The sequence below is a fragment of the Vanessa atalanta genome, chromosome 16, assembly GCF_905147765.1.
Source record: "Vanessa atalanta chromosome 16, ilVanAtal1.2, whole genome shotgun sequence".
In the NCBI taxonomy this organism is placed as follows: domain Eukaryota; kingdom Metazoa; phylum Arthropoda; class Insecta; order Lepidoptera; family Nymphalidae; genus Vanessa; species Vanessa atalanta.
Window position 1 is genome coordinate 8019864 of NC_061886.1, and position 26653 is coordinate 8046516.

At 31.9% G+C, this 26653-nt stretch overlaps 1 protein-coding gene across 2 annotated transcripts in view; it reads left to right on the forward strand.

Annotated features, from left to right (window-relative positions):
* Positions 1–705: 705 nt before the first annotated feature.
* The window catches only part of LOC125069754 (protein lozenge-like), a 44657-nt gene continuing 18709 nt past the window's right edge, over positions 706–26653 (forward strand). The window contains exons 1-4 of one of the 2 annotated variants that reach the window (XM_047679321.1): positions 706–1734; positions 11629–11868; positions 19483–19596; positions 24417–24596. In XM_047679321.1, coding sequence (XP_047535277.1) covers positions 1623–1734; positions 11629–11868; positions 19483–19596; positions 24417–24596 — 646 coding nt within the window. In that variant the 5' untranslated portion in view covers positions 706–1622. The remainder of the gene's footprint in view (positions 1735–11628; positions 11869–19482; positions 19597–24416; positions 24597–26653) is intronic. The other variant, XM_047679322.1, reaches the window with a different exon arrangement.

Sequence of the window (26653 nt, forward strand, 5' to 3'; positions counted from 1 at the left end):
CTTGAGTACTCCCCACGGAAAATCTCAAATCGAATACAGCTCATCTTAACGACATTCAACTAATTTTACTCCTTTTGAATACAACTACAATTACAAAATGCTTATAATGACCAAATAACAAACACAACATTCCTACAGACAGCTAAGTTGCTGTGTAACATAATCATTAGGTACTTACTACTTTGTTGTCAGTAATGAAGTTTCATTAAACAGGACTTTGTTAACGTTAATTTAATGATGCATTTTGCGCTAATGCGGTTAATGCTTGATGAAGCAATTAATGATTCAAAATGCATGACTTACGCAATTCAGTCGGCTGCCTCTTCACCTCGACTCTTTAATAAACTGAACTTGTATTCATCTCGCTGAAACTTTATTCAATTAGAAGACTAGAGCTAATCTATATAGACGTCTCTCTCAGCATTGACCGCAGTTAACGCTCAACGAGAGCGAGATATGAAGCACTGCTTCAGAATGAAAAACATCATTATATTTCCCTTTCAACAATGGAACTAAACAAAAATATTTGATAGCATAAAACTTACGCGCTTCTCGCTCGCACTAATGAACAATAGCAGAAGTACGAGCGAGAGGTGAGCGGCGCATATTTTCCCGGCAAATGAAGCGTGGCCAGACCGCAGATTGACCGCAGAGAATGGAGGCAGCGAGTGACAGAATGGCGGCGGCTCAGTAGTAGAGAGTCGCGCGAGCGGTGAACACGCGTGCAGCCTCCGACACACGACGCGTGACTCATCGCCTCGCGGTACGTACGCGGTAAATACCTGTGACCGGCGCGGGACTTACGCTTGACTCTGTTTGCAAAAAATATAACGCTCGATTAGGAAACCGGCGCTGACGCAAAGCGCGGGGAAATATCTTGAATAATTAAAGCCACTCAGCTGATATTGACAGAGCGTGCGTATCCGTACGAGAAGATATTACGCGCGCTTCTTAGAACATAGTAGGTAGATCGGGTTCAGTGATAGAAAATATTTAGGATAGATCCGTGCTGAGCTTCTTGATTCGTGACTCACATAAAATGACGAAAGTTAAGTTGAAACAAACTTCAAGGTCTGCCCTGATTCCCGCTAGTGTACGTAAATAGTTAAGGAAAAATTATGTTAATGTCCGTGATTGTTTACATCGTTTCGTTGAATACTCTATCGAACGTGAGTGAACTTGTTTGTTAAATTTGCTTAATTAACTATACAATACTGATAAATAGGCAACTAATTTAACGTAAATCAAAGATCTCTTTATAATACAATTTACGAACAATAACAATACTCATTATTTTAAGCAAGCAAAACCCGTCAGTGTACATAAGTGACAGTTCAATAAATAATAAAAAGGAAAAAAAATTGGATCGTCGCCAAAAATTCTTTGAAGGTTTTGAATGTGACAATAAATTACTCATCGTCGTAAAGGTCATGCGCAGGCGCAGTGAAAGTGTAAGAATAGAATAAAATATTGAAATCACAATATCATCACCTCAATAAATTTAAATAACCGATATTTCCTAAATACGGTGGTTAAAAAACAAAGAGGCGGTTCGATTCCTGTAGAACTTTGCCAATAAAAAGAGTAAAGGCGAGGGCGAGGGTGTGATGCTGCATTGAAGGATGCACTTGCCGTACGAGTCCAGGGGCCGTCGGCGCCGCGAGATGGCCGAGCTCGAGCCCTGGTGGCTCCAGTCCATCATCGACGAAACGCTCGGCGAACATCCTGACCTCGGTAAAAACAATTTCACATCTTATATTGCTTAATAAACAAACATACTATAATATCATAAGTCATAACAATTTCCTAATAATTACGTAAGTATACATATATCCAAAGGCACAGAACGTTGAAATTATAATTGACAACTCATGGCGTTGTTTTTTATTTATTTATTTTAGTTGAGCATCAATACTTTTTGCTGTTTTGTTGTTGTAATTCAGTGTTGATTGAATGAGGATATCAATGTGCTTGAACTATTACTACGCTTTTTTTAATACGAAGCTTACGTTTTTTTTGTATGCTCTTGTAACCTTTGTACTCTTTTTCTACAACTAAACACATTAGGCCTTATATACATTGTTTTATTTAGAGCCTTATATTTCTGATAGAAATTAGGGGTTTTTTATCACAAAACATTAATGTTTCGTATTGGTGTTCTCCAGTATGGTCATTAAGTTACTTTAAGACCACAAATATCAATGGGATTGGATTGGATGGAAGCCTTTTCTTTCTCATCTATTCTCTTTACGGCTATTTTTTTTCTATATAACGTGTACAAGGAAAAAGTTTTTATGTAATGTAACACTTTTACTTATTAGTTTGACCGAATCGTTTGTTTTAATGACGCCTTCCACGCGTGTTTGACCTGAATATTTATAACTTCGTTAAAACCAATGACGTATTCGAGATTGAAAATTTGTATACGTAATTATTTTAAACCTTCATACTGTTTAACTAAAATTCGTAATAATTTACCATTTATTACTAAAAGCAAATAAAGCAAATAATATACAAAAACCTGTTAAAAAATTGAACAAAATCATCTTTTTTGTTTTGTTTTTTTTGGAAACAATTTTTGTTATTAGCTTTAATATTTATTTTATCACATTATTGTGTATTACTAGACAAATTTTCCAGGGTAATTTTCAAGTACTGTCGTGTCGAATTAGGAAAAAACCCACAATAAGGGGATTTTACATTTTTTATTTAAATGGTAATAACATTATTTTTTACTTAATTGTGTTCTATAAATAGTCAAATAAATACGATATAAATAATTGTAAAAATATAATCTTGTCGATTTTTAAATTTTAGGTCCGTGTTCGATCCGATACCAATCGTAACTTCATAAAACGATCAATCATACTTAGTAGTTAACATTAATTATTTCTAACGTTTCATTTAGTAAGTGAATTGAAATTTAAATTGATGTTTTAGATAATATTGCTTCTTACAAAAGACATCAACGCATATCTTTATATGAAACGATCTTAGCACGTAAATTCGTTCAAGTGGCCTATTATCACTCAAATTACATTTATTCTATTTTGAAAAAAAAAAAAAAACAATAATAATATATAAAATTTTTAAAGGTGATTGTTATTTGTTTGCTCCATAATTATTACTATCTCTTTGGTCTTGTGACTTATAAATCTATGAATCCCGAGGTCCTTTAATAATTTTTAGTAAATTCTGGATAATGTTTTCAAGTCTAAGTCTTGTGTAATTTTCCTTGAAATATTGATATTCCTATATATCTATTTATATCATTAGATTTTACTCAAACTTCTCTTGTTATATAGAAACTGCTACAATCTTCAAATCTCGTGTAATCACATTAACAAAGCACATTACAATTAGCGACAATTTGTCGAGGAAAGGACGAAAGGCACTCATGATAATGAGGCCGTTGGACGAGGGCTAATGAGGTCAGGCTGTTTGAACTAGTGCCTCCATATATGCTCTAAAAAACTTACAATACCTGTAACTAATTTATGTAATTTTACTAATCGTTTTATACAAAATCCGAAAAATTTGGTTCACGGTTCTTTTATTTAAAATTGTATTATGAACAACTTAAATAAATAAACTTCTGTCGTATGTATACGTTCGATTTGTCATAAATAGTCTTTATCCCAGTGGCAGTGGCAGTATGGCAGTGTGTTCCGGTAATACCCACTCCTTATATATTCTACTGCCAAACAGCAATACTTAGTCAATACTAGGTAGGTACACATCAATATGTGTTCCCTTCTGAAGGGCAAGTTAGGCAGTGTCATAATATCTTAGTTCCCACGGTTGGTGCTTCATTGGCGGTGTAAGAAATAGTTAAAATTTCACAGGGTTCCAAAGTTTTTAGACAGTGGTGACCACTTATCATAAGGCGGCCAATTTACTCGTCCCGTTTGAACCCGCAATCATCGGTTTCGCGCGCGTTCTAACCTCTGGGCAATCTCGGCTTTTAAAACAAAAAAAAAATCCAATCTAATTATTAAATTTTAAAAATATTCCTAATTCTATCCTACTGTTTTTGAATAAAATATTTTAAATTAAAGCCTCTTTTTATTCACTTCGATATAAATATTAATCTTCACAGAGATTGATTTCGGTTTAACTGCCGATGCTGTCGTGGTGTTGTTCTTGACGTTTCTTTTTGGCGTATTATGATCTAAGGTTAATATCGTAATTCACGATGTGATTATAAAGTCTATACTATTTTTTTATAAATACGAAATAACTCTGTTACGCTTTCTCGGCTAAACGAATTTTATGAAATTTAAACCACTAGAAAGGACATAGAAAACTATTTTATACTTCAAAAGTACGACCCCAAAGACGCGTGTGATACCGGAAACTAGAAACTAGTGTATTTATATAAATCAAATCATACTCAATTTAACTTCTTTTAATTTCAGGTCATTTCTAGTTTCGGTATATATTATATATTAATGATCTCCCTTTTTATATCAAAGATACTTATGATATTGTATTGCTTGACTAATTATGAAAAATTTTAACAAATCATTTAAATTTAATTTATCACGTTTTTACGTAACGTTTACTCATGTAAAACCAATATCTTAAATTCAGATAAAATAGATTAATGTCACCTATATAGGGTACATAGATACCTGCACTATTTTAGGGGTCACTTAGACTGAAAACTTTTGAGGAAACTTCATGTAACGCCCCTAAGAGGAAGACGCTCCGTAAGTTACGCGGTTAGAAAAGGTACTTATTGGTATTGATACTGCTCGATTAGTATAATTTTGTTTATTATCGTAGTATTATGTCTATGTTTTTCAAGCGATATTACTTTAAAGTAATGCTATATATACCTATACATTTATTTTTTACATATATTGAAACTAATTTCATTCTACAAAATAGATAATCCTGTTCTTATTATGACCTTGGAAGTCGAAATTCCAATATTTCCTACAATATAGATTATTCTAACAGTCAAAGTCAAAATCTTTATTCAATATTTACCTATTTTACATATTGACTTATTGAATTGAAAATCATTTCGGAAATACACAAATTAGATCTGAAAAGAAACGGCGAAAGAAACTTAGCAGGATTTTATTCATTTTTCAACATTTCTAGGTACAATTTATATATTCATAGTCGTATTTGAAACGGCATGCAAGCTAACGTTGGTTTTGGTCCCTGAAATCAAATAGTACAAGAAAATGTAGTCGAAAGACACAAAGCCTATATATGTTGGATAAAATTCTGCCGTATATATTCAAAATAAGCTCGGAAAGACATTGCTCAGTAGTGAGATATTTTCTTCTCCAGCTCCTCTGCTGAGTAATGTATTTTTCTTTGATGTCAACATTTAAAATAAGTACAGTAGAAATAGTAAAGCTCTTGCTTTTTATCTTTTTTTATAAGTTGTCATCGAAGTTTTGAATTAACTAGTGCACTCGCCATGGATAAGTCTATAAAATAGAACATTTTTGGAATATGAATATCTGTAAAAAATCCAGTAGAAATCCGATAAAGAAATACATAAGCGACCTCGATAGTGCATTGATTAAAGACGGGATTATGAAGTTTCAATTGACTTCATAAATATGTTCAGAATAATTCAGTTTTTAAAGCGAGAGAAACATAAATACCGAGTGAGACAAAACATACATTTGAAAATTTAAATACTCTATGAAGGGTATTTATATTCCTGTTTTTAAATCATCTTCATTAAACAATGTTAGTTTAAAGTTTTAAACCAAATATTCTAAGCAATCAAAGCGAATAACGATATTTTAAGTTTATTCGTATGATTTGTTTGCGTTAATGTGAATAAACAAAAAAAAATGTTTTATATTTTAATTCCAAAGTTCAAAGTCAGTTTAAATTTAGTTAAATATAGTTAAATTTATATTTTGTTATTTAAAAATATTTTTAAACCTATTTTAATTGTTTACAACTTGAGTAAGTAATTATGTCGCTTATTTACGGTAGAATCTATTTTTAGAATAGATAGTTGATAGATTTATATTTATTATAATATCAGGTTATTTTTAAGAGACTACTTTAATAAAGTAATTTTTGATTTATTTATTGTACGTGTAGTGTTGTAATTGATAGAAGAAATACGTCGTTAATTCATAACATTTGTTAAACAAATAGTCGATGTTAAGAAAACTTACAATTCCAGGTTAAAATAATAAACATTATGTTGACATGAATATATTATATGTTAATACGGGAAAAATACGAAAAATAAATAAAAAGTGAACTTTACTCAAACTCGAATTTCATTATCGAAATCTATTGACTTACGCGTATTACTCGTACGACCGAATACTCAACTGTCACACAAATATTTAAGTTCGTATATATGATATAACTTTATATGTCCATATGTTCATAGCACTAGAGTTACAAAAATAAAATTTTCGAAAAAAAAATTCCGCCATTTTATTGATAAAAATAAAATTATTTAATGTAAACAGGCAGACGAAGCTATTTCCCATTTGATAGGGCTTTGTGCAAGCTCGTCTTTGTATGTACCTCTCGCTCATCAGATATTCTACCGCTCAACAACAGTAATCCGTATTGTTGTGTTCCGGTTAATATTTCTTACAGCGCCATTGTCTATGAGCGGTGGTGACCACTTGCCATCATGGTGGCCCATATGCTCGTCTGCCAACCTATACTTTAAAAAAAGTTTTTGCAACTATATTTACATTTTTATTGCTAGGAGAATTCTGTAGTGCCAATTAAAGTATTTTATTTTACTATTCCACGCTTGAAATAAAATAACCACAACGAAAACCAGCTTAGAGCGTGACAGGTATGCATATAGAGTTCCGTTTTAGAATTATAATTCCGTTGCCAAACCGGCAATCCACAATCACAAAAAAAAAACATTCATTTATTTTACTATCGAAATTAAGTTACTTATATTTTTAATATTATTTTAAAAAATATCACATTTTTGAAGTATTTAGGCCATTTAATGGTAGTTTACCAGCTCCTCCCACGATCAACTGGTAGCAACAATGAGATCTATTGATAATGTTACAAAAAGCTGCCGCTGATGTTGTTCGCTGTTGTTGTGCAGGATTTACCAATCTACCAATATTATCAGACAAAATGACATCACACGCGGTCGGAGATGTATGCATGTTTAATGCACGTTGACAATGGTTTGAGCCTTTCGACTTGCGGAACTGCTAGTGATATTGCATTGCCATATTAGTTTTTCATTGATTCACTCACCTCTTAAACTTTTACATCTACAATAAAAGGTGGTATAAAGTAGATCGCTGTCCAGAAAAACTTTAGACTTTCTTTCCAGAAAACGAGAAGGGGAATATATGCCATTATAGTGCGCCACGCCAGTTTGGTGAATATACATACAATACATTTGTATGAACTTCTTGGACATATATAGGACTTCTAAATATTATCATCACAAATAGGTGAGATCTAAGAGATAAAAAAATAGTCGTTTCTTCATTCGTCACAAAACCTTAATCTTGGAAAATGTGTATTCTCTCCGAAGAAGTAGAAGTATTTATATCGTGAAGGCGCAAATTATGTTAAAATACAATTATATATTCTGAGCGCTTATTTTAGTACACAGATAGTAATCAAATCAACGTAGATCAATTTGCCGCTTTCCCTACAAAATTGAAGATTCAGTAGTGAAGAAGCAACTATAGCCCTTTATCAAGCGTCAACCGCAGTAACGCTTGCGGCCTATAATTTGTACATAGCCTGGGCTTCCGTAAATAGAGAAACCACAGTTAAACTATTAATGTTTTTTCATGCCCGATACCGCTACTTTGGTTTTTAAGAAATTCGATGGTACGTAGTGTTAAACCGCATACCAAAACGGCTTCAGTTGTTATGTAATTTTTTAATTGCGCATTCGGGCATCAGGAAGACCATTTAAGAATAAGGTTTTTTTAAGTATTGATTTTTTGTGTTGATTAAATGGCCTCAATAAACTAAATTTTGGCCACACAGCAAGCCGAAAGGATTGGATGGGTATAAGTCGCATTACCTACAGTTTTACGTATTTTTTGAGGCAACTGCCTATACGGATTGCTATTAAATAATTATTTTGTGGGAAAAACTAATAGCTTTTGATTGCTTGCGTGAATTCTGGATTTCATGATTCGTATAAACCACTAAACCAACAAAGTAGTGGTAAAAATTATAATAAAGACAAAGAACGTATACCGCACACGTGACGGGATAAATACTTAAAATATTTTCATGTAATTTATAATACATATATAATTAGTACAAAGGTGTAAAAAATATTAAGATTATACTTAAATTTGTCCGAAACATTTGTCGATTTGGGCGTATTAACTCCCATCACAGCTCACCGAGAACCATAGATAAAGAGAATCATTGAAGAAAAGTAACTTCCAAATCATATACGGCTACCGCAGCTTCTGGTGTTGGAAAACAAAAAATACCCAGGGCAGTACCCACATTTATACAATTTACATTATAAGTTGCTATCAGTGATTATCTTTATGCTTTAATCTTAGTATATTTTACAATTAAATGATACACGACCTCTATCATATTACAGACATCACTAAATGGTGACTCCATTATTTCATTAAATGTGTAAACTTTTTGGATAGATATCAATCGAATCCTTCTATATAGTATTGAACACGACATCTTCATATGTATTGGTACACAGGCAAAGTCGCGGAGACAACAAATCTATTATGTTTATCCTTAGCGTTCCATAGCTGTCAATTTATTACGAATGTGACCTGACGATACGAGGTGCAATGAGCTATATAAATTAAATACACATGATTTTCCTCGTTTAATCTCATTTTTATGGTATTTCCAATTAAATATATTCCATGTGTATAGATACTCCATAACAATTTAGATTATTCGGTTTATTCCCCATACGTGACTCTTTTCGTTAAACGTATAAAGATATGAATCAACTAATTACTATTTTTTAAAATGCTATGAGTAAGCAATAAGAGCAGACTATCATTTATAGTTTATATAAGTTCCTATAAGTGATTATGATGGTTTTCACAAAGTTTAAGGGAAGTTGAGGGAGTGTTGGAAGCTCGCTGGGCGTGGGAAAAAAATGTGGTTACGGAATATCCAAAAATTATCGGAATCATCTCAGTAGAACAACTGTTTTACCTGACAATAGATAGAGAGGCTTTTAAAATACAGCCAACTTTCAGGACTGAAGAGGCACTTAATAAAAAATCAAATAAGAAGATTTGTTACAAAATCATTTTACTAGGGTAAAGTAATTGTAAATGTCCCACAGTTGGACTAAGGGCACCTCTCCTATAGACTGGTTGGACCTTATTCTACCACATTGCTCTGATGTTTATCTGCTTCATTACGATGTGTTCCTACAGTATCTAACACGAGATAATTTTAAATATAAATAAGGTATGAAAATTCCGTTTACGAATTTGAACTGGTTTTGGAGTTTATAAATAAATTAATATTGGACAACATCACATACATTACTCTGATCCCAATATAAGTAGCTAAAGCACTTGTGTTATGGAAAATCAGAAGTAACGATGGTACCACATACAGCCAGACCCAAGACAACATAGTTTGATCGAAACTTCGATTAAGATTGACTTGTTCATTTAGTCACTTCGCCTTTCTTCCACCAGATTATAAGACAGACATCCCATTGTCAATGTTATTACAGAACAGTGACAGATCCCTTTATTTATTACCATGCTGTCTAGTAAACCATACTATATTGTATGCATACTTGCTTGGATAAATAACAAACATCCAAATATTGATCGTAAAACGTTTTTACCAGGAACCTTTAATAAGTTCACTAGAAGTACAATAAATTATATTTATCAATTAATGGGTACGTATTAAATCTTCATTCTCTTTCCTCCTAATGACGATTTAAACCAAATGTACATATATCATATATAATTAATAACAGTCTCAGTACAGTCACGTCAACGAACGACGTTACAAACTATTTAAACAGTATATTTTGTGAGATATCAATACCAATATTATTTCCAAAAAAAAAATGCTGAATGTATTACATTATACCTACGCTTTTAATAAACACAAATTAATAAAAACCAATACATTCTAAATAGGACCACCTTAAAGTTATACTGAATCAAATACTGCATTTTCCTATATTACCTAATGCTGGAGCATATTCATTGAGTTTCTCTGTAAATCTGGATTGTAGCACTACCGGAATGTTTCGTCGTTTAAAAAAACTACTTCGTGAAGCTTCCGACCCTCTTTGATCTAATTTCTCCATTTGACTGAACAAAACCCAGCCACCGCAACCATGGTTATTAAACTCTTCTATTTTCCAAAGTCCAGATCTCGGATCGGTTCCAGGATATGTTTATATAATAGTAACAAACCTGTAAAATTCCCACTGCTGAGCTAAGACCTCCTCTCCCTTTGAAAAAAAGGTTAGGAGCATATTCCACCACGCTGTTCCAGCTGGTGGATTCACATGTGCCAGAATTTCTTTGATATTAGACACTCACGATAATTTCCTTCACCGCCGAGAACGAGACGAATTGTAAACACAAATCAATGCTTGGGTTTGAACCCACAATCATCGGTTAAGATGTACGCGTTCTAACCAATAGGCCATCTTGACTCAGAATTTGTATGAAAATAATATTTGTATTGTGTATAATTTAGACTAGTTTTCGCACGCGGTTTCGTTCGCGTTTCAAAGATTGGTCGTCAGATGCACAAAAAATTGCCTATAACATTCCTTGGAGTTCATATTGCTTCATACGTAATTTCATCAAATTCGGTTCAGCGGTATGGCATTGAAAAGCCAAAAGACAGGCAGAGTTACAGAGGCACATATAATCCACATACAGTAGGCAAACGAGGTTAACAAGCAAGTGACGTCATCATAAACCCGACCAATCAGGAGCCTTTTATGTCACGTGACAAGGTTTACAATAACACATTTTTATTTATGGATTTTTTATAAAATTAATTATTATTTTCAACTTATGATAACAAAAAATCATTTTTAAACTCATAATATATACTGATTACAATAATTGTAACTTTATTTGTCGCATTGTCAAATAGCCTATTGTAGATATATTCGTATGAAGCAGAAAAGCAGAAATGGAAAACCAAACAACGATCAGCTGGGAATTCTTTTGTGCACATGGTCATGGAAAAAATATTTAGGTTCAATTAGCTTTCAATGTCAACACAGACAGGCTAGATGTTATTATAAATAAATCAAATAAATATATTGTTTGTAGATATTACAGTAAACCGATAACTAAAGTATTTGTTAACTAATGTTACCTGAGGAAATATCATAGGACTGTAATATTTTCAGACGCATGCTGTGAAACAATAATTACATTTAATTAACCTCTATTTTTTCTTACTTTTACGAAATATTTAGCGTGCCAAGCTTATATGCATCGTGTGAATGATACCTTGTTTAAATTGATTATCATTTTCCTGTATACTTCACCTATCAGATTTAATATATAAGTGTTTCTCATATTTCCAATGCCGTCTATCTTTAGCTGTATATCTGAAAGACTAAAACATATATATTCATTTGAGATATCAATATTAATAATAGCTTAATATTGTTCTCAGTACGGACCGGCAGTCCAGACTACATGTGTTCCATGCTGCCGCAGCACTGGCGGTCGAACAAGACGTTGCCAGGTGGCTTCAAGGTAGTGGCCCTGGGTGACGTGCTAGACGGCACACAGGTCACGGTGCGGGCGGGAAACGACGAGAACTGCTCCGCGGAACTGAGAAACAACACAGCTGTGATGAAGAACAGGGTTGCCAAGTTTAATGATCTTCGATTTGTCGGGAGGAGTGGGAGAGGTATATATTAATGATTTTATTTTTATTTTCATTTACATTTATGAAATTTGTTAATACAATTAGTGACTAAGGACCACATTTTTTATAAGTAATATATTTACTTATTTACCTAATCGCAGTATTATTACCTAAAACAAATACAATAATAAAAAAAAATATTATATAAATTTTTATTATTATATATTCTATCGCTAAATAGCAGTACCCCCGTATTGTTGTGTTCCAATTTGACGGGTGTGTGAGCCAGTGTAACTACAGGCACAAGGGACATAAAATCTTAGTTCCCTAGGTTGGTGCCGCGTTGGCAATGTAAGAAATGGTTAATATTTCTTATAGCGCCATTGTCTATGGGTGGTGGGGACCACTTAACATCAGGTATTTTATTTGCTCGTCCGCCTACCTATATAATAAAAAAATACAAGGTACAATTATAAATAAGTAACAAGTTTCCGCCAGCGGCTTTGCCCAAGTGTTAGGAAGGGATAAGGCGGAGCACACTACACTACTTTTCTGTAACCCTAAAAAATTATATGTAAAATTTCATTGTGATCAGTTGAGTAATTAAGACGTGAAAGTGTAACAAACCAACAAACTCACTTATGCATTTATAATATTAGTTGGTGTATAAGTCAATTTGTCAATGAATATCGAAGTTCCATCCGATGGACATTGGAATTGTACAAGTAGAACCGGACAATAAAATCCATAAGCCTGTTATTAGGCAGTAGTAGCAAATCATGGCGTTCTAGCCGCTGACCAAAGGTTGACAGCAAAGCCAGGGCAGACAAACATTTCTATTTCATAATCTTGTTATAATAAACAGATAATAAACACCATATTTCTTATAAGTGTTTATAGATCTAAAACAACAATTGCTAAATTGCTACGTCGTTCCAAAATTTTGTATAGCTTATAGTAGACAACGTCAAAATTGTCGATAAAAGTGTTAATTATTTTTAATTGATTTTATAATTTTTTTCCTTACTGAACAAAAACAAAACATAATCAATGTCACTGTTAAAAGTACATAAAATTAAAAATATAAACAATTGAATTATATTGATTTGTATGTTTGAATTCTTCATTAGAATAATCTTATAATCTGTTGTAAAGTGACACGTGACACATTTCTGGCAACCCTAACGGCGGCCATCGCTAGATTAACCAATTATTATCCTCTACTGTATTAGTTAAGCTTGTCCGTAATAACGTTTCCACACTAAATTTGGAAATGTGTGTTACATTGCATTGAATACTTTTAATAATATTTATTCAGAAGAAAAAGTTTAAAGCTAAATACACGGTTAAACGATGTTGCGTTTAAAGTTTATCATTAGAGTCTAAATGCGATAAACAAAATAACTGTTTTGCGGTGAGGAACTGAACTAAGCGTTATATATTAAATTTTGAAAATGCAAGCTCGTATTTTTGACATTTCTGGCATCGCTTTGTATACCAAAGCGATGCCTCGATAAAATTGACTTTAATTTGATACATAAAGAGAGATATTCAATATTGCGTACCTCTGACACATCCCAGAACTTTCTCCATCACAGATCAGGACCTCGAATTTTAATTTCCAAACCGCAGGCAGTAAACGACGTTCGCGCTTTACTGTTCCATTGTATTGCGCGCGCGCATCGCAGCCATTACCCACATGGGCTTGTAAGTTGTAAAATCTCAGAGATTTTCTTAACGTTTCTGACTGGTCAGTACTATACATAAGGTTATATTTCATGTCTGTCCTTGCACACTTGGATACATAAGACTTCATATATATCGTATTTCAGACATGTCGCTTACAATTATTAATATAACGTGATATTTGAAACTTTAGTTGTTTTAATAATTCGCTAGCTTTCTATGTCTGGAACGAACATTTTCCTTTTCACAAATTGTGCCGACGCAGATATTATTTGTTTCATAGATAATCTCATTTTTTTTTAAACAAAGAGAAATATATTCGTTAGCCAACTTCTGTGTTTATATTTTGAAATACTTTTGAAATCAGTTAGAAATACATTTCATCCTGTTACTAACGACTATATAAATTTGTTTTAATGAAACGATTACGCAATTAATTTGATTTGCATAATTATTAATATAGTTGGCTCATTATTCCCACCTCTATATTGCTACTTTAGTATCGTCGATGAATTTATCGTCGTGCTACGGAAAGTCAAAAACGGGCTCATTTGTTTTGTTTTAATAACAATCTTTTAAAGTATAGGATATTGATTTACGATATTAATAAAGGAAAACTCAAAAATACTAATAAAAACCATTTTAAAGAAAAATTTTTAGTATAACTTTAGTGACGCGCTATAGAAATAAAAAAGATATATTAAATTTTAATTAGGCTTCAAACTTTTGGAAATGTGAGACACAGTGAGTTGTATTTGACCTTTAAATAAATGTTTTTCATTACGATATTCTCCAAAAACTTTCTCACGAACGAGTATTAGTTCAATCATTAAAAAGTATGTCAAGTAAATAAAATACAAGAAATCTTTCATTATCGCCTCAAAATGGAATAAAGTCCCATTTGTTGCCATCTTTTCATCGTCAATGCGTTGCCAAAATCAGGAACTGAGATTTTTTGTTCCTTGTCTTTGTAATTACTCTGGGTTATTAATACTTCAAACCAGAACACAACAATAATAAGGATTAGCTATTTGACTTGTCTTGTCTTGTACCATCTGGTACTAAACATATCCAGCAAATACAAAACTCTTCCAACGAGGATTTTTTTTGGTTTAGGTTTTATTCCTATTTTCCATGAATGTCTCTCACTAATCATATTCTCAGTTTCAGGAAAGGAAAGTCAGAATATGCGCTCTATTGAAAAAAATCTTATTGATTTGGATATCAAAGTACTTTTTTGTTGATTTTAGTGCATCATAAGATGCATTTTTTGTAAACTTTATCTGGTTGGGTAGGAACGTAAGTCGACACCAGTAGTGAAGTGGCATGGTTGTGACATAACATCACAACAGCACTAATGCGACGTGATGCGATCAGACAGGCGGGCACTGGTGTGCACTAATTTTGGATATCGATATTGTTGTTGTTAATATCGATCTAGAACAAAAAAAATATCGATATGTGAACGGTCTTTTAAATTCGTCAGTTTCGAAGCTGTAATTCATCACATTCCCTTTATAGTTCTTTTTCTGAATATTTATCATAATAATTAAATAAATATATATTTTTTTTTAATTCATTTTTATATTATAATTTTCATAAAAATCTTAGGTTCGACCGACAAAAGTTAATTTTAAATTTATTACTTTTTAATGTCTACTCTTGTACAATGGACATTAAAAAGTTTTATTAAAAGCTCTCTATGTTTAATTATTATTATTTTTTTATTGAGGTCGACATGTAATCTCTACCGACATAACTTAGATCGAACGTCATATTAAATAATCATCGAGACATTTGAAAGCAAATCAAAAACGATTGCGCAAATTCTGTCAAAAAAATCGTTCCTCAATCTCGTCATCAACCTGAACACATAATTAGGAACGAGCGGTCGGCACGTAAACGTCGTGACCAGAGTGTGACCAAATCATTTTGTATAGCGGTCATCATCATACAACTTTATCTTTTCTTTTTATTCGTGCACTCATAGTCAATTTGATGACGAACGGGCGGGATTAATGAACCTTTCCTAGACTATTTGTTGTATTTGTCAGCAATGTTTTATGTTATTGCCATACAAGATTTTCATATTCTTTATCGTTCATATTTTATATTTAGATATTGCGCTAGTACGTATGTACGTAAGGTATTATACAATTTGAAGATGATCTTTTTCTGGAATCGTGTCATACTCGACTACATAAGCATTGGTAAGCGACTCATCTTCTCTCACAAATGTCATTTAGGATTTACGCTCGATCGTAAATCAAGATGGCTGCCATTCCCTCCCTACCCTCACTCTACGGCCCACCTGCGCCCGCGCACAATAATTGAATATTTCACGCAGCTCTCTCAACACCTCCAGGAGACGACCGTTCAAATACAATGTTATATTTTATAGCTTCGCGCGTATTGTGTTAGGTCCTAAACTGTTGATGAGTGATCACGCGAAATGCATTAAGTTTAATAGCGATTTTAAATGCAATATTTCACATCGTTCACGACACGCCTTTGGAGTTTAGCGTCCAATGTTTTATGGTGATTTGTTTTCGTATTGAAATGTGCCGTCGCCTTCGACTCTAATGTTGCTTTGTTACGAGAAAGCGACATCGATATTGAGATCTCACGCAAGCGGAAAATATAAAATGTCAAACTCGGAGCTTTATCCAGGTCACGAGATTGAGTTTAATCTTCCATTATTAATAACTTGTTACGTAAACCATTCCAGAATCGAGCATACACAATAATATAATAATAAGTCACTTCTTTGCAGAAGTTACGACTTAAAAAAAAAAATTTGGTCATTCAAAAGCTTAACGCTTATATAATTAAAAATCATCTTCGCTGTTCAGAAAGGCAATTGTATCAAAATCTTGGTTACTATTACACAGAAAATAATGTTGAATGACTTTTTTGAATCTGTAGTGTTATATTCTGATTCTGTTCTTTTTGAGCTGAGCTTGAACGGTTTCAACATAACCCAATAATTTGCAAATGTTGTAAATACTGGATCTTCTATTAATTAGACATATTTATTGTGTACTCGATAGAATAGATATTTCGAAACAACAGTAAGGCATGACGAAGACGATACAGAAGTAAAAGACATCAAGAATCAAATATATGTAGATTTCATCGGATTGCATATATTGTAAAATTTTAATAATCAATTCTATACGTAATTATAAATAAATAGATTGAAATATATGTCACGAATAGCATTATTATAATTACAAGTCTTAACTCGCGTCGTATATCAGGAAATGGTTTGCACATGTATCGTTATCGGTGGAAACCGCAATGAAATTTAACAAATCGATGTAGTTATCAGCTATCTATTGTTTGTCTGTAGGTATGATGATGATATTTTGTTTTAAAAATACTATTTTAAAAAATACGATACCAAATAATATATCAAAGTAATTTATATTCAACTATAATATTGAAGATAATTTTGAATATATTTAAGCGGTACTTACAACGTTTTATTATAGAGATAGATTTATATTGTGTTAATTTCACTCTGACAATAAGAGATTCAGAATTAATAATTTTCTGGAGTAAATTGACGTAACTCACGTATGAAGCTAACGCTGAGCTGACCATTATATCTCTCTCTGGCAATGTCTTCTCGTAACATTATGGCAAAGCAACTTATAAATTCACATAAAACGTCTACATCTTTAGACCAACTAGTATCTATAGACTGTTTTCTATACCCGAAAGTCATCTGGAAAAGATAGTGTTTGAGTTTTATTTTATTTTCACTTAAACTGTTTGTTCTTTGTGCGAAATAAAGCGTATTAATCATTATTGTTATCTGATTTTATGCAATTTATTTATAGTATTACTAAGTTTTAAAACTTCTCGTGAGATTCAGATCTTAAGATCCTTAAGATGTAGTATTACTGTAGTAATAAAATAAAGCAGTCTTACATGAAATAAGATCTACAATGTACTATGAACACCTTTTGTGTCTTATCCATGTGAATAAAAAATCTTCAAGATTACCTTTAAGAAATATGTAAAAATTTGATGGTTTTATACGCGTTAAGATGAGAAATTTTGTTAATTAATAGAGATTTCTGCAATAGCACATCCTGAATGTAACTTTCCATGACAGAGAAATACAGTATTATTAATATCGTGGTATTTTATCTCCGATTCATTATTCGCAAAACTCAAGTACATAAAAACTCATTTTAAACACAGCTTCATGTACAAACAAAGAACAAATCGAATGTTTAAATAAATCAAGTATGAAACGTCAAACAGTTATATTAAGTTTTTAACTCGCTTACTTGCAATTATGATTATATGATGTAAAATATGATTCGATAATTTAAAAAAAAAATAACAAAAAAAAATAATAGAAATTAACAAAATTCATATTGATATTCCTTATTAAACGCGTTTCTAATCTGAAAAGGAATACATAAATAGCAGGAGTGGCTACGGCCGATCAATCATTTATACTAAATCGAGTGCGCTACACGCGAATTATCTGCATTAGACATGTTAATCCACTCATTTTAACTGTAATTTTATTCCGTATTTATCGGTGCATTCATTACTGGCGACCGCAAATCGGGCGCCCAAAAAGCTCGCTATTTTCCATCGGCTGATCATAGGGTTGACGCTTCCAAGATATATAGATAACCCACCACTCGACTGGACGAAGTAAATATCATCTTTATGTATATCTACATAAGATATATGTTATATATTTACAATCACCTATTGTTAAAATGTCTACCATCAAGCCCTTACCTGTAAAATTACACTATACCATATACATAACGTGGATGTTTAGCTTTCGTCTAATTTGTGTGCAAATTGTTGTTTCAAATTCGAAACTTATTTCTTGACTAAATATTGAAACAAACTTTCCGTAAAAAAATGCCTAGTCCCGCGTTTATATGTTGCTATAGAATATGCTCATAAAAATGGAGTAAGTACACGTTTCTCTTGAGGCCAGTGACCCAACCGCAACTTTACTTATGATGCAAATGGGCAACGATGACCACTTACAATCAGAAAAAAAACCGTATATTATTTTGCCCTCCTATTTATATACCAAATAATAAACCAATATAGTTGTATGTGCTAAACAGAGTGAGGAACTAAATGCTCTTTTGATTTTAATTTTATTAAAAATTTTATTAAGTAAATATACTAGTATAACAATACTGTTTCCTATTTTTGATGTTATTTTGATTTTTATTATGATTAGCAGTATAAGCAATATAATAACATTTCGAGTGTATTATTTTTTTTGTGTATTTTTTAGACATTATATCTAAAATCAATTTTTATTCAAATCGATGACAACCCTAGCCATTTTGCAATAGTTCGGGATGTGCAACACACGTGAGGGTGTCATTCAACAATATTTAACATACATCAACCTATTTTGAATTTGTTACTGGCTTGCCTAAATAGTGACATTGTTAATTTAATGTACATTTAAATTAGATAATTTCAATGTCTCGCTAATATCTCGGTAAATAAAATTCGAATACCAAAAACCTCAAAATTTATTATATATTAATTTATTTATTAATTTTATTTACCGATTTTTTTACGTTCTATTTTATTTTAATAGTACTTATCTCATTTAATAAATATAATTTGAGGAATGATATATTTATGTAAATACACATTTTTTTATCTGTGAGGGTATTTTTCTACATATTCGAAACAAAGTCCCATTAAATGTAAATTTTAATAGTAAAGTTCTTATTTTACATTAGTTGAAGTCTCTTAATTGTCAGTTTATTATTATTTAGTTAAAAAATTTACTGTCATTTTAATTATAATATCAGTTTTCCGCCAATTTCCATATTATATTTAACGTTGAGGTTGTCAGTACTTGTTTTTACAATTGATTATTTATAATGTAGAGAATGTAAGTTCACATATTGGGGCGTGTATAAATTTTAATAAGTGTTATTTTTTTCTTTGTTACAGGAAAAAGTTTTTCTTTAACAATAACAGTATCAACGACGCCACCTCAAGTAGCGACATACCAAAAAGCAATCAAAGTGACAGTTGACGGCCCGAGGGAGCCCCGATCTAAAACAAGTGAGTTTCAAACTATGTTTACAAAGAAACGAAATGTACTAAACTATGTCTATTATTATCAACCAAAATCAAAATATTCTTTATTCGAGTAGACTCAAAAAGCACTTTTGAATCGTCAAGTTAAAGTGTTGAATTAAATGTAAACTTGTATGTAATTATATAATATATATCTTGTAGATGTATTTTAATAATTAGCCTTTTAATTAGAACTAGTCAAAGGAAAAAAAAAACATTTGACTTAACTACGACATTTTTTTTACATTTCACTATTCAAACTGTTGTTATTTAATAATATTTTCTCTAACCTTCTACATAACTATTACGCCTTTTAAACAAGTCATTGCACTATGATATGCCTTACAGTATAATGTATGTATAATTATATATCTATAAGTATAATTCTTATAGTTTAAGTAAATTATAAGACAGTTTCGTTGAAGTTTCGGATGTTTTAGAAAGTTATTGGATCTAAAAGTTTGTTAAACGTATCCAAGCGTTGAAGCGAGGCCTTGAGTAATCGCTAGAATCGCATGAATATTACTATTCACTATGATCTAATATTTCTTCAATTATATCATCAAAAAGTCGCTATGTTTGTCTAAAATCAATAAAAAAAAACATAGTTTCCCTACTATTACATACGTACGTATGTAATGTACCCTGTTTTACTCAATTGTATTTTAATAATAAGTGGCGTAAATATTAATTAACTAATCATTTAATCGCATAAATTATTAAACGATCATCGTTCGTATTTAACATAAAACTAAATTAAACATAAATCGATGAACATGTCATTGCCCGGAGCAAAATTTGTTATTATTCGATGCCCTGTTACAAAAACCGCACGAGAGACGTAAACAATTAAAATATTTTATGGACAGTTCTATTATTATCGTACATAATTTTCATACGCGATACAGTGGTTGCGGCGTTGCTATCTACGAGTTGATAACAGTTTTCTTCCCACGGGACCTGGTATGGTGATATATCGTTGGGTCATTCGGCGAAGGACACTCAGGAATTAATAATAGTATTGACATCGTTTATTTTTTTTATTTCGTAGCGATTGCGATTTAGATTTCATTATTACGACTTTATTAATAATTTATTATGTATTATACTATTAACGAAAAAAGCTACTTACGATTTATTTAAAAGGAGGAGTTTTTATGTTACATTTCCTATAAACTTCCCAAATACATTACCCAAAGTAATCTCAAATACGAATCTCTAATAATTTATAAGTACTTAAATATGTATATGTAACTCGTATAGAACATAATATACCTTATAACTTATTTCCAATTTAGTGTTATGAAATAAAATAATAATAAGATGTTAATGAAAATTATAATACATGCCTTCCGCTATCGCAATCCACGCAGTCACGCGAAACTAAGGACTTGTTTAAAAGGCTCGAACTATCGAAATTGGCTGTCGGGCGAAAAAAAAGCACGTTACGCCATATGGAGTAGCAGAGCCGGCGGCAAACAATAGTGAAATTATACCAGTAATAAGTTGCACGCACGCAACGCAACTGCTCCGGATCACCTTTGTACTCACGAAAAACGAATGGTCGAGACAAACTTCAATAACATCTTACATATCCGATAATAATACACAGGTTATTGAATAAGTAATATTTGCTAAAGGCACAGTAATCGATATGAGATATTTGACCTTTAATAGAATTAATTAAATAATGGTAATGTCGGTAATCTGTACACTCAACAAAAAAAATTGAACAATTTCTTTAAAGACACAAAAACTAGCAAGGCAATATGGCTGCTATCATTGGCCATATTCGATTTCAAGTGACGTCATACAAAGTATGTAATTTATATAGAATAGTGTTCTCACTTGTATACATTTTTAAAATTAAAAAAGAACGATATCTCAAAACTAACTTTCAGCTGTTATTTTATCCTAACTGGAACACCAAAGATCGCTAATAATCGAAACGTGTTCACAGCCAATACACGCAGACGTTGAGACAAAATTTTTAGCAGTTATAGATCAACAAACAAAGGGAGAATTTTATACAAATTAAATTAATATAATATAAATGGATACGTTACTATCCTTTGTACCAACGGAGTCGGTAATAATAACTGACAATCGTCAATAGCAGTCGCTTACTTAAGTCGTTGCCAGTTTATGTTGAACTCGTAAAAATGTGTCTTTATATTACTTTGAATCTGAATAAAATTAGTGTTAACCCATTAGTCATGATAAATGATTAAGATTTTGCCGTACATGAATTATTAAATAATTATCTACGAATTCTTCATAATCGTTAAATTGCCGTAGGAATGTTACATTTTCAATGATTAACACAAAAAAAATGCAGAGACCGGGCTCCAATTCCGTTTAGTAACTATAAAACTAACACATAGTCTCCTTAATGACCTGGGGAAATATGAGAAAATCTCGAGGACGAAGAAAAAACCAAGTACTTCATTGCGGAACTATGTATTGGAAATACCAAAACCTTCACTAATCATTCATTCATTTTAGGTTATATACTTGTACTGACAAGTCAAATTGCCGTCCGCACATTACCGGCCTTGACTTATATGATCGTAAAGTGTTTGGGATTTATCATTTTTTGTCTCTAAAAATAATATGTTTATTTAACGTTATAACTATTATTTATCGGTAGAATATGTGCGTCATTTTGTTGATGTGAACTGGGTATCGTTATTGAGTTTCTTGATTATTTCCTGAACTAGAAATCTCTTTTTTTTTACGGGATGTGATGATGATAAATAGAAGATTCAAAGTGTTAGAGCTTTTTGCATTCGTCACGTTAGCAAGCGATTCCGTGACGCCAACCGAAGAGACGAAAAAGGTACTAGTGGTTTTTTAGTGGATATTCCGATGTACTAGGGCGTGCTAAGCGGTCTCGGCGCCGATGTTACCTGTACCATTATGAGGAGAAAATGCGTAACGCATACCCCTACTATCCAATATTCAACCGTCAGCAGCAGCAATAATTAGTATTTTTATGCTACGTTGATTGAACAAGTATAAAACAAACAAGCACAAGGGTCATAACATCTTACTTCTCAAAGTGGCGCATTAACGATATAGGAGAAATTAATATTTCTTTCAGTGGTAGTCTTTGTGCGCTGGTGACCACTGATGGTAAGTAGTCCCATGTTCAGGTCTGCTTATCTATTTTAAATAAAGAAGACAAGCTTTCACTGTACTTCGTTTATTTAAACGTTAACAGTGGTATTACATAATGTGTATACAAAACACAGCTGAGTTAATCACAAGGCTCCGTTACCGATTATATCCCATGAATAATAATTTATGTTCTTAAAGATTAGATCATTTATTGCTTTAGTTTTTGAAATACAATCAATTATAAAAAAAAGATTAATATTTTCGTGTATATAGTACGTAATGTGAACTAAAAGCTAACAATGTGTAAAAACTCAGGCCGATTCCAAACTCTTCTAGGTTTTTCTGAGTGTGTATGTAATGTACTTGAGATTTCACGTCTTTATATGTTTTAAAAAAAAATCTTTATAGTCTTATTTCTTAATAAGATTATTTACATTTGTTTTAATCTATTTACTATTTACAACAAATTATTGTATTTACCAATTTCAATCGAATAAGTTAAATGTCACTTTTTTTTAAATTAATATTTTTCTGCCCGAAACAACTATGGTAGTCAAAGTCACCCTCGCTTGCTTTAAATACTAAACATCGCGCGTGATTAAACTGGGAAAGGAAAATCCTGCTTACAGAACTGATATCCGAAACAAAGAGTTGAGGACAAAAGAGGTACTTAGCGTGTAAGCCTCAAACTCCGCTGGACAAGAAAGGAAGATCTCGCACAAGGGACTTAAAAGTTTGCGTTAATAGACTTAATTTGTAGATGCCCCGATGTAAGCGGCTTCGGACTGACCCTCTTTAATTGTGATGTCCTTTCGTCTAGCTTATTATCGACAGTCGATGTAGCTATGCTAAATTATACTCAAATAAAATAAATAATGATACTAATTGTTTTATACATTTAAAGACTTTAAGTGATAATTTATTTTCTATCAATGATTAATTATCGGATGATTTTAAAATGTCTTTATTTTCATCCTCAAATAATAAATACTTATGATTTATCGTACTTATTTGTATTCCACTGGTTTGCCAAATTCAGAAAATTAAAACGGTTACAAAAATATCGACTAAGAATTAATATTATGGGCACCCAAGAAAATCGCTAACTTTTTGTGTTGTAATAATTAACCCCACATTTGTTTGAATCGATTTCACAGTATAATTGCGGCATATTTCGTTACATTGTGTAAACTCATAAACTAATTATGTGCACATTTTTTTAATCTACGGGGATCGATATAATTGCGTCGGTGCCTTTCAAATAGCGGCGCTAGGGATTTCGGCGTGCAACCTGTCATTTTTTGGTTTAGAAAAAAACAACTTTTGTTCCTAATAAGGTGACTGACACATGGCTATTTATTTCGAACCCAGGAAATGTAATTTTAACTTTTTTTTTGGTTCGGAAGTCGACTTTCGTTGTGAGGCCAAAATTTTTGCCGAAATTTAAAGAAATTAGAAATTTATACGAAGTTATCTTATGAATATTCTTTATACTATAAATATTATGATATTTATACTATACATATTATAAATATTATGATAGCTATACATCTCTATTTATTAAGAATAAAAGTTATAGCAATACATCTACCTAATTAATACCAAATTACTATGTAGGTACATAATTCTATAAAATAAGTATTTTGATTAGCAGTTACAATTTCCTTTTTCATTAAATATGTCAGTTATTCTAGGTACGAATGCATCGACTCATCAAATCCGGACGATCGGTTTCCAACGACCCTTCATCTCCGGATCATCCATGGCTCTCCGCGAGATGGAATACAAATCATCTGCGAGGTCGCTGCGGTCACTATCACACGAGGAACGAGAGTACAAAACAAATGCTAACTTGCCAACTGAAGGTAGGATATCGAGAATATTTAAATTAAAAATAAATACATTCGCGTAGGCACAAATCGCACTCAAGCTCCGCAGGACTTTGAAACATATCAATTATTCGTTTCAATATTAATTATACGTTGCAGGTTCTTTAATTTCAATAATTTATGTGCTTAAATTAATAAGACATATGAAATGTATCAAGTACCCAAATAAAGACAAATAAAATATACTTTATTAATATAGGAAAGCAATTTTAAATCGACACGCCACGAGCATGGCCAATAGTAGATACTACCGAGGAGACCTGATAAAAAACTCTTACTAGTAGACTAACTATGTAATCCTAATTGCAATATATAATTCCGAGCATTCAGATTCAGAAAAAATAACATAAAATGTATACTAAGTTATTAATTTTATAACGAACTCAAAATATTGAAATTGATTAAATAAGTTCAAGATAAAATCGCTGTCAAAGTCGTTCCGTAACAATTATGACATGTGTTTTAACTTCTTACGGATAAACGCAACTACAATATTTTCTTGGTAAAACTTATCGTTGTACTAAAACTAATTTCAACGTAATTATGTTCTAAATAACTATGCAAGTGTCCCGAGCCGCTAAATGTATTAACATCAGCGCTTATTGCATTCACAATCACAACCCTAACTGACTGCCGCCTTATTTACCGAGCGACGAGCCGTGGAGAAACTAGAATCTTCTAGAACTGACAACGAAAAATTAACTCAAAGTTGATTTATATTCGCGTTTGATAAATTACGTTATATTTAATACTTATTGCGGATATAATAAAAAAAACTTCTCATTCCTACTCCATGAGATTATTATTTCGTATTTGACTGATTTAATATACGACCTTTCGACTATTTTCTCGACCTTTTGGTCGATTGAATACTTCTTAACCGACAATTTTCTATTCAAATTTCAAACGAACTTTATAAATAACCCCTGTCGCGTGTCCGTCCTACTAAATTCCACATAAATCGGATTATTATTTTTAGTGAGCATCAGGAAGAACAAAGCAACAAAACTTAGCTGTTTATAATATTAGTATGATAATATACGACAGGCTGTATCGAACTACAATCTCAATAACGAAACTTGATACAGTGTATCGTTTTCACGTAAGAGTGGCTTATACAAATGAATAGTTACAATGTTTCACGTTTATTGAACAATTTTATAAGTTTTGTCTTTATTCCTTATTGTCTAATGTTTAATTGCAAAGCATGTCATTTGAAAATTTAATGGATTAGATTTTAAAAGGTCGTATGTTCATTCTTTATGTTCTTACAAATAATTTAGATACAAATAATCATAGAAATTTCAGGTATTACCTACTATAAAATAAGGTAGTGAGTTCAAACGAAATTCCTTTTTTAATTCATCTCGTACATGTTTGTGAAGGAAACATCTTGAGGTAAATTTTTCCATATATTTATCTAACAAACGCGCTTCGAAACAGCGTGGTGGAATAATCTCCAAACTTTCTTAAAAGCCCAGCTATGCTATTTTCTATTTTCTCGATTTGCTGTTACTAAGATTTTTGTTTTTAGCTCAGACGTGAATAAGTGGTCTTTGTTATGTTATCCATGTACCTGTCTTAGCTCTTGAAATTGAATTTTAGATTTTCGTAAAGAACTTTAATTTGTCTCCTGAAAACTAAACCATTAGATAAATAGAATATAAGCACATAATACGAAGAAATTATTGTTTTAATAGATAAAATATTCAAGTCAAATATTACTTTATACTCTTAATTTTTCTTGTCGTGTCTATTCATTTTTAAGTCTCGTTTATATTCTCTGGGGCGTTTACAAGGCAATCCCAGCAGCAGCTTTCATCAGCACGCGGCAATCTGCGCGCGCGCACCTAATGACGGCCATTACGCACATTATTAGCCTCTCCGGTTCATGTCAACTGGTGTTTTTTGATTAGGCAATTTGTATTAGTAAAAGAAATTATTTTTATTTTGACATCTATTTTAATAGGTACCGTTCATTTTATACTATCAACTATGTATGATAGAATACAAAAATAACACCAAAAGTAAGT